Source organism: Monopterus albus, unplaced genomic scaffold (assembly GCF_001952655.1).
Source record: "Monopterus albus unplaced genomic scaffold, M_albus_1.0 scaffold94.1, whole genome shotgun sequence".
NCBI lineage: Eukaryota > Metazoa > Chordata > Actinopteri > Synbranchiformes > Synbranchidae > Monopterus > Monopterus albus.
Window position 1 is genome coordinate 3,146,045 of NW_018127974.1, and position 10,094 is coordinate 3,156,138.

The window sequence follows — 10,094 nt, forward strand, 5'->3', positions numbered from 1 at the left end:
CATATACTGTAGTCTTAGTCATCAAGGGAGAAACGTGGCAGTGTGAAGGATGCAGCTGCACTGAAAGAAATGTGTGATTCATGCTGTAGAAAATGGTATCTGTCACTTCTGTTTACAAATTCCCAGAGTAGTTTGCAAGAAGACTCTTGAGGCAAGGGCAACCTGACCTAGAGAGCCAGAGAAAGTCAACAAAGCGCTTTGGTAGCCTTGCTAGCTTGTCTACTCTGTGCTTAGCACTTTATGCTAGCAAACAGGGAAACGTGGTAGCTATATTCTTTCATCGCAGTTTAGTTTTGATAAAGCAGCTTTTCTGCTGTGAATAAATGGGAAAAAATGCAAATGTCAAAAATGACAATTCTATGCGATGCAAATTAAATGCAGGAGTAGCAGTGTTAGGTGCTGCTCACTGCGACTTTCAAGAGTGAACCCACTGACTGTCATACTATTACCCATAATGAATAGTTTGTCTGTTGTAAGAGCAGCAGGGTAATTTTATTCATTGAAGGCAAACAGCATTTTTGCATCTTGAGTGTTTGCCTATTGTTTTTTTATTTCTAGTTAGACTGCGATAAATGATTGAGGCTATTTTGAAGCAATCAGCTCAACTTTTTCTATTTATAGTTTTAGTTAGCAGAAATAGTATGTTTGCGTTTAGTTATGCTGTCAGCAGTGCCAGTTTTATGTTGTTGGCCTGTCCATCATTTTGGATGGATAGAGATGAAGGTCTGAACAGGCATTCATGATTACAGAGGATGAATCTCTCAACTTTGGCAATCCTCTGACTTTTCATCTAACACCATCATCAGGTCAAAATTTGGCTTAATGATCAAATACCTGTGGAACCTGCTGGCTGTGATCAACAAGTTAGCTTGTTAGCATTACCATTTAGTTCAAAGAGCTGCATTGCCAAAGTACAGCCCAACGGAGCCACAAACATGGCTGTAGACTCTTACTCAGTATTTGAAGTCCAGTGGCTTAAAAATATTTAAAGCCAGCTTCCTAAGTGTTGTGGCTGCTGTTAGAAGTCATAGACCAGTGTGTGCAGCCAAGAGCACAGCTCTACAGTGCAGCAGGTTGATCTATTACCTTCAGAGGTGCCAGCAATGTTAATTTGATGCCACCATAATTTGTTTTTTCATTTTGAGTCATGACTGGTGAAATTGTCAAGGTGGCTCTTTTCATGCCTGGAGTGTCATTGTACTGTTAATGCTTTTGATAAAAAGCTGCTGAAGTGAAGAGAAGTGAAATGTTTGGGCACCCTGAGCACATTTTGTGCATCTGTGTGTCTGTATGCCTTTATCAGTGCGTAACAGGGTGTGCTTGTGTGTGTTTGTCTTTTGTTAGTGTGTTCTCACTGCCCTCTGTGCTGTCTGTTTTGTCCTTTAAGAAGTCGGCCCCCAGAAGGAAATGTGCAGCCTGTAAGATCGTTGTTCACACCGGCTGCATAGATCAACTAGAAAAGGTAAAACAGATTGTTTGTCCCTTTTCCCAACAATTACAAGTTTAGTGGCTTAATAATCTCTGTGACAAGGTGGTTTTAGCTCACCTTTGTAGGCAGTGGTGGAGGAAGTACTGTGTTTGCCTCTAAAATGTATTCAAGTCAAAATATGAAGTAGCATAAAATGAAAATGAGCAAGTAAAGTGCAGGTACCCCAGAAATGTACTTGGTTACTTTCCACCACTATTTGTAGGACTGTATATGTAGTGATGCTTTTCACTGTAGAAATATTAACTAGCAAAGATTTACACTTAGTTAACGTTAAGATTAGATTTTTCTTGCTGTGTTTAATGCCTGTACACACGTTACCTACCTGACAAATGTGTGCTGGAAGGTGTCTGAATGATTTTAAAAGTTGTCTTGTTTGACACAGTTGATACCGTTATTAAATGCTGACATTATGTTCATGATGAAAATAATCCTCACAGTTTTGTTCTGATAGACACATCGATCGGGTTTTTCTAACATGACTAGAATAGACAATTTGGTTCCAAAAGCACTGTTTTGACTCATTACATTAGTGGAGATATTCATGAATTCCAGTTATATGCCACTTTTTGGAATAAAACTAACACTGTTTGATATTTTGTGCCACTTAGTAAATATTTATTTTTGTTTCTCTCTCTAGATTAACTTCCGATGTAAGCCAACCTTCAGAGAGGGAGGCTCCAGATGTCTCAGAGACGTACGTGTGCAGGTGTATGAATGTGGATGTGTGTAAATGGCTGTATACATGTGAGAGACACTGTTTGTGTTAGGGGTGTGCATCACTCCCTCTCACACGATTCAGTATGCATATCGATACATGGTACATGATTAGATACAAAAACGATACAGCAAAATTTGCAACAGTACGATACAGTACAATTCAGTGATTGTGTTTCGACTCAGCAGATATTTAATTTTAATTTGGCTTTTATTTGAAACACTACACATACATTAAAGTATCTATTTAGGGAATAAAATTAAAATGAGATAGTGTTTCCTCAAAGCAGTTTTGTATTTCAAGCAGAAAAAGCCAAATCTGACTCTCGTATTGATTTTCCGAATCCTATCAGTTAAGCGCTGCACCTTTAGTTTGTGTGTGAACATGTTTAGCATCTCACTCTCTCTCTGACAGCAGAACATACTGAGACATCACTGGGTTCACAGACGGCGACAGGAGGGGAAATGTAGACAGTGTGGAAAGGTCAGCACACACACACACACAGACACTAATGCTATGTTGTTCAGTTATCCTACAGACTACACAGTGTACTTCTCTCTGTTCCATTAGAGTTTTCAACAGAAGTTCTTCCACAGTAAAGAAATCATCGCCATCAGTTGTTCCTGGTGTAAACAGGCTGTAAGTAATTCTCCTTCTGTATTAGTCGCTTTACTTTAAACAAACATGCACTGAAATGGAATTTGGTAAGATTTGTTATAATTAATACAACATAGGAACAAGCATTTTACGTGACATATTTGATTTCAGCTATGAAAGGTATGAGCAGTAATCATAATTATGCAGTCAGCATGTATTTCCCTTGATCAAAACCTAGGCAAATAAAAACAAAATGACATGCGTGGTCAGATCCTTGAGCTAATACTGCTTATTTGGTTATACTACACAGCCGTATGGTGGTTTACTGTTTACTTGCCCCTTCTATGGAGATATGTACATGCATATTGAGAGCCAATGTGCCAGAGTCAAATTCCTCATGTGTCCGACACACCTGGCCAATAAAGCAGATTCTGATTCTGATAAATGAAAATGTTTATACAAACAAGTGACGAATTAAATGAAAAGCCAACATAAAGAGTCTCAGTGAGGTGCTGGGCCACCATGTGCCACCAGAACAGACTCTCCAAGTCTCTGAACTGTACTGGAAGGATGAACACCGTTCTTCCCACAGATGTTCCCTCATGTGGGGTTTTGACGATGGTGGTGGAGACGCTGTCTAACACGTCGCTCCAACATCTCCCATAGCTGTTCAACTGGGCTGAGACCTGGTGACAGGGAAGGCCACAGCGTCTGATTCACGTTGTTTCTTCTTTAATTTGTATGTTTTGGCCATTTGGGTGAAATGACCCTTTAAAAGCCAGGGTGTAGTTGTACACCTGCAGCTTAGAGCTGATCAAATAATCAATACACAGGATCAATAATCAGAGACATTCTGTCTTGCAGTTCCACAACAAGGTGACGTGTTTCATGCTGCACCAGATTGAGGAGCCATGTTCACTGGGGGCTCACGCTGGAGTCATAGTACCACCCTCCTGGATCATCAAAGTCAGGAAACCACAGGTGTACACAAACACATGTATACAGATACACACACTCAGAGCCCCCTGAGCTGTCACTCCACTGGCTGATAAAGTACACTGGCTGTCACTTTGTCACAGTAATGAGAAATGACTTAGTTGCATCTAAATTTAAGAGAAGGCCTGTGTCGAAGTGTGTGTGTGTGTGTGTGTTAGTTTGACTGTGATGCGATGTGAGCTGACACATGTCTGATCTGCCTGAGGGAGCTCTGGGTTTGTGTCTCTGTCATCACACGCACACACACACCTCAGTCACATCACAAGCATCATTGCACTTTTAATTACCATCATCAAGGAACACAGTGACAGTGAACTAACCACCGAACTGTGTTTGTGTGTGTGTGTGTGTGTGTGTGTGTGTGCGTGTGTGTGTATACTCCAGAGCTCACTTAAGAACTCCGCCAGGAGAAAAAAGCGGACATCTTTCAAACGAAGGACGAGCAAGAAGGGACTGGATGTAGGTGACACTGTGACAGACTCTGACAGAGAATAGTGGTGTACATGCTGTAGACGTACATTATATACAGAAGGTTCAGATGTGTGTTCTCCTCTCCTCCTGCTCAGGCCATTGTGTTTTACTTCCTACACAAACTGCCTCCACTGCCCCAGCATGTGCACAATACACAAGAGAAAAAGTCTTCGCATACTGTGATTTATTCACCTCCAAATACAGAATCAGCCTCCAGCTTAATAATTTTAATAATGCTAATTTATTAATCAACTAATAATTTTAGTGTCATGTATTACATGCTAACTGTAGGTGTGACTTTATCTTTTTCTGTTTCCCTTTCTGTGTGTCAGGAGTCTAAGTGGCGCCCGTTCATGTTGAAGCCTCTTCCGTCTCCTCTCATGAAGCCCATCTTGGTTTTTGTCAATCCCAAGAGTGGGGGCAACCAGGTTAGCAGCTTTTTAATCTTTTATTTCCGTTGGCTTGAGACAGAGTTGGCTTTATTTGAACTAGGTAAGTGTGAGTGGGGAAGGTCCTGTAATGTTATTTATACCCACTCTGAGGAGTGTTATTGCCAAGTCACTGCTTGTATTGGAGTTTAGATTTAAAAATCTTTACCTGCAAATCATTTTTATTGCAGGCAGAGGTACTCGCTGTGTCTGTAACACTGGACTTGGCTAAGAGCCTTTCTGCTGAGTGTTGTCGTAAAAGAGATAACAGTTACGTTGCATCATGACATTTATAAATGAAGATCTTTATATCAATCTTCTCCGCTGTTTGGATCTCAACAGGATGTTGTCAGGTGTTTTACTTGGGAAAGACAGAACATGTCATTACAAAGATGTTGGCTCAAACAGGATTAGTTTCATCAGATGACTATACAGTACGATAACAACATGATCACTGTGATAGGAACTGCCTCAACAAAAACCCCGCAGGAACACGTCGTTATGCACTTCTCAGATACTTGTCTGTAGTTTCATGGACACCTTGCAGTTGTTTTTAAATGTGGTATCAAACATTACATTCTTTATCTGTCTCTCTTTAGGGTGCCAAGGTGCTACAGATGTTCATGTGGATCTTGAACCCTCGACAAGTCTTTGACCTGTCGCAGGGCGGGCTGCGAGAGGCGTGAGTTCCTCCTCTGTGACACTGTGTTTAAAAATCCTGCTCCAGTCAGTGTATCCTTCTGAGTGAAGTGTGTGTAAGAAATGCACTAGTAGTGAACCCCTGTTTTGTAATAGTTTTCTACTTACATCTTTATTTCACATCACACTGTTATCACAGTCCACTGCTGGTGGATAATGCCTTCTCTTCTCACTTCCATTTGAGTCATTATCCTCTTTTATTCAAATACACTTCTCATAGTTTGAGCAGGTTTCATGAAGCTTGGACCAATTACACCCACTCGACACCAATGAGCACTGCTTTCTGCTTTTATTCTACAGCCAGGCCTCTCTCTGCTCTCTGCACAGGTTGGAGTTGTATCGGAAAGTGCCAAATCTGAGGATCCTTGCCTGCGGAGGGGACGGAACGGTACGGCTCTGTTCTCTTCTGCTTTACTCTCTTTGTATCACATAAATGTAAAAATGCTTTTAAAATTAAGAAGACAAAGCATAAGAACATAAGGACACTTACTTAAATAACAACTTCATACTTTAAGATAAAGAAAATTATTGTATTAATATATTTTGTATTATTTTAGATATTATTCTATATTCAGAAAGTCAACAAATGGTCCCCACATCCTTTCACTGTCTTTGAAATTTTCCTTTAATGGAAATGTTAATGTTTTCAGGCGGATGAGTCCTTTTAGCTGCTGGCTGGGGGATGGCACACAGCCAATATCAATAATATCCCATCTTTTTCCTTTCACAACTTAGGTTACAGTAAGAATTATACCAAGTAAACATAGTTTAGGGCACAAAATAAGTTCACAGGTACCACTTTCTACTAAAAATCTTTGATAACATTGCCATGATGAATATTATACAGTACTGTAGTGTCCCCTCCTACTCGCATTTAATGCACTGAACTGAACTTGTATAGTTTAGACGAAGTGATAAATGTTTGCATTGACCATAAGTTTGACCCTGGTATTAATAGACGTGACAAAAAAAAAGTTTCAGCTTTGTCTTTAAGTAGATGACCATCCAAATTTTCAGTAATTCTGGTGAAGAAAATACAAGTTAGTGCCCATTTCCATCCACAAGTATCAGGAGTTGGTTCATTAAGATAAAGCGCTGTTGGTGGTAATCCTCTAGTCGGTGCCTTTAAAACCACTGCAGAAGAAGAGCATGCAAATAAAGGTGCTGGTCGCACCTGAACCAGTGCCAAACAATGTGTAACACATGGTGGAAGTGTGACCTTTCTTTCTGGTTTCACTTAAGGAACGGGACAGTTTCCTCATGGGCCCTCACAGACCTGATCTTTTCATCTGCCTCTGTTTTCAGTCAGTCGACATTTTAGTCACATGCTTAGACTTTTTCCAAATTGCAGCCTTTTCCACTCAGGTTGTTTTACTCGCAGACTTGAACATGCTCATAAAATTAGGTGAATGTAAACCCACCTACAAGCTAGCCTTGTGTGTGAGAAATGTAGCAGTGAATAAAGGCTGGGTTTTTGGTGGTTTCCCTAAATATAGTTCGTTATTGTTTATTCCTAAAGGGACAGAGAGGGTTCAGTTAAGTGATAAGTTACATATGTTCTCTTCTAAATCTTATACTTTCCTGTGTATGTCTGTCTATAGGTGGGGTGGATCCTGTCCGCTCTAGACGAGCTGCAGATGAACCCCCAGCCTCCGGTTGCTGTTCTTCCTCTGGGAACAGGAAATGACCTTGCCAGGACGCTCAACTGGGGTGGGGTGAGTTCCTAGTCTTGATTTCTCCTGTAGAGTTGACAGAGCGACAGGACATAGCTGCTTCTCCTCCCTGTCTTCATTCATTCAGAGGTGCCTGTTTTGTCTCCTTAATGTCTCTGAGGTCATACTATTTATCGTGATTAAAATAAGTTAGATGAAAAAGTTTTATCTCTGTAGGTTATGACAGCTGAGAAGTTTCTGTAAAGGCTGGTGTAAGTATGACCTAGACGAGGGTAGCAGAATGAAAATTATGTATTTTGATGAATGTGTGTACTAGGAGTGGGAATATTTACACATTTTCACAAAGGAGTACTTGCAGATTTTTTACAGCGTGTACACATGTGCACCTTTTCCATACGGTAGCCTATTACCCAGGATACGAATTACAGCATCCCCCGAGGCGTGGAACGTTGACGGTGGAAAGTTACATAGCTATATATGAGCAGTGGCGCCTCCACGCACATTTTTTGATCTTAAATTGTCTTGGACAAATATTAGGCCACTGTGTCTGGCGTTCACTGCGTGATCAACATCTACTCTGTAGTTTCAAATGTATGACCCGATCTAATAAGATCATCTCGACTCCCTTTGCCCTGCGCAGCTTGGTGTGAGTAGCCTGTTCACCTGCTGTCAGTAATGCCTGAAACCTATTTGGGACATGTGCAGGGTATCTGCTCATGAGCAGTGTGTGTTATTTTGTGGGCTAATTACTGTGTGTGGATCTAAATGTCTGATGGAGTGCACCTCCTGGGCGCAGCGCTGGTCACTGTGTGGAAAGTTGGAATGGCAGGTGTTGAGGAGAGAGAGAGAGAGAGAGGCTGCTGAACTGACTGAGTGAGCGTACTGTTCAAAGCAAGTGTAGTATCGAAGAAGAAGAAGAAGCTTTATTTATTGTCACTGTAACATTGTGACACGTACAACGAAATTATGTTTGGAGCCGAGGGCCCCGGGCCGCTACGTGCATATGTGCTGCCATCACGGGCAACGGGGGGGTTCAGTGTCTTGCCCAAGGACACTTTGACATAGCCTATGTCATTCTAAGAAGAAAATACAGTATATCGTCATAACGAGAAAAATCATGTTTTAACACGAACGTATCTCATCAAAACAAGAGAAGTATCCTGTTACAAGGAGAAGCCTTTCTCCTTGTAACAAGATACAGTAGCAAGAATTTAAGCGAGTCAAACGTTGGCTAAACTATTATGGTAAGGCCATCGTGTACTCGTGTACACGATCCCACCCCTAGTGTGTACTATATGAAAAACATAGACCTCTCCAACACCTCTGGGAGCTAGAGACAAACTCTGCCACATTCCAGGAAGTTTGTGAGCGCGCTCTTCCTGTGCAACTCATCCTCTAAACACATCCAGGAAAGATGACGTGGTCTCTGACACTGTGCACATTCTCTTTAATGTGTCTGTGTTGCAAGAGGTTTGGAGTTTATTGCTCAGACACCACATTAATACAACACTAAATTACACCTGACAGCTATAAGAGTACAACATGGGAATCTCTTAGCTTCCTCCTAATGGAAAACATTCCAGCAGCGGGAACAGTAAAATGAAAGTAACTTTGTTGGAATTAAACACAGTTAATAGTTTCATTTATGATTGGTTTAAGTGTATAGAACAAATTAAGTTGCAGAGAGTTTAGTAATCCACTGGTCCGTTGGGTTAAATTTAAATTACTGGTAATAGCACTTTTCTAAACCAGCCGTGTGCAGTGCCAACTCTCTCTCTCTCACACACACACACACACACACACACCAATAGTGGCGCTGTCCCTGCAGGGGACAGGCTCTGGCCTTGGGTTCAGTGTCTTGCCCAAGGACACTTCGACATGTGGACTGGGGAGAACGGGAACCGAACCGCTGACCTTCTGGTTGAGGAACGACACCTCTACTTCCTCGGCCACAGCTGCCTCACAATATACAGCGAATAGTGAAGTAAAAGCTCAGAAATATGCAAAGGAGCCAAATTGTGCAAAGCTTTAAAAACAAATAACAAAATCTTAACAAGGCACAACATTTGCTCATGCAAATGGGTCCCTTGTGAAAAAGGAGCTCCAGAACAACACAAAATGTGTCCTGAAATTCTTGCTCTGGATCGGATCCAGATCATCTTTTAGGGTATGAGGCAGTTATACTGTGCATTTTACCTGAATGCTTCAGGGTTCTGCCTTCATTGTAGGACAAATTATGGCAGAAAATATACATTAAATGGGGTTTTCAGTGTTAAATTTAAATGGCTGTAAGATCAGGTACCTGGATTATATCCTAATGAAATTTGGTCTGGTGGTAGACATCGCCACCCTTCATATGTGTGACAGATTTCAAATGATTTTGATAACTTTTGACAGAGATATTAATCTTATAAAATTTTGCCCCATGTTAAAGATAGGGATTTTTCACTTTGTTTTTTTTTTGTGGTTTTGGCCTTTTTAGCCAAAATCTAATCACTTCTAGGGTTGGTCATCACCAACGTCTTTACCAAGTATTGATGATGCATCCAGTCCATAATCCTGCTAACCAACAAACAAGCAGCAGCACTCTGGGCCGAGTGAAGATGAGGCAGGGAAGACTGGGAAATTAGACTGGAAACACAGTGCATTGCAATAGGTGATCCTAGAGGTGATGAATACATGAATTGCCTTTTCAAAGTTGTTAAAAAAAAAGAAAATGCTTGATTTTAGCTAAGTCCCAGATGAAAAATCTTGCCTTAACCACTGAGTTGACCTGGTTAAAGGCACTCTCAAATACCACCCCTAAGATTTTACATGCAGCTTCAGGTTGTAGGAACCCGTTCTTTTTACCATGCTAACTCTGAGAGACGAGACAGTCCAAGTAACTTCAAAACAGTGCTGATTGATTCAAAGGATCACAGGTAAAATTAACATTACACGCTCAGGTATCTTCCACCTCCAAACTGCTCACAGGCAGATGTAAGATGAAAGACCCTGAACCCACCAGGCCTATACATTATATCACC

The 10,094-nt window shown here is 41.1% G+C and overlaps 1 protein-coding gene across 12 annotated transcripts in view; it reads left to right on the top strand.

Annotated features, from left to right (window-relative positions):
- dgki (diacylglycerol kinase, iota) overlaps positions 1–10,094 on the top strand; it is an 86,821-nt gene that overhangs the window by 47,536 nt on the left and 29,191 nt on the right. For 7 of the 12 annotated variants that reach the window (XM_020608594.1, XM_020608590.1, XM_020608595.1 and 4 more), the window contains exons 4-13: positions 1,388–1,462; positions 2,127–2,183; positions 2,619–2,687; positions 2,775–2,843; positions 3,666–3,782; positions 4,182–4,256; positions 4,601–4,696; positions 5,296–5,378; positions 5,723–5,783; positions 6,997–7,110. In XM_020608594.1, the coding sequence (XP_020464250.1) occupies positions 1,388–1,462; positions 2,127–2,183; positions 2,619–2,687; positions 2,775–2,843; positions 3,666–3,782; positions 4,182–4,256; positions 4,601–4,696; positions 5,296–5,378; positions 5,723–5,783; positions 6,997–7,110 (816 nt within the window). The remainder of the gene's footprint in view (positions 1–1,387; positions 1,463–2,126; positions 2,184–2,618; positions 2,688–2,774; positions 2,844–3,665; positions 3,783–4,181; positions 4,257–4,600; positions 4,697–5,295; positions 5,379–5,722; positions 5,784–6,996; positions 7,111–10,094) is intronic. The other 5 variants (XM_020608591.1, XM_020608598.1, XM_020608600.1 and 2 more) reach the window with 3 other exon arrangements.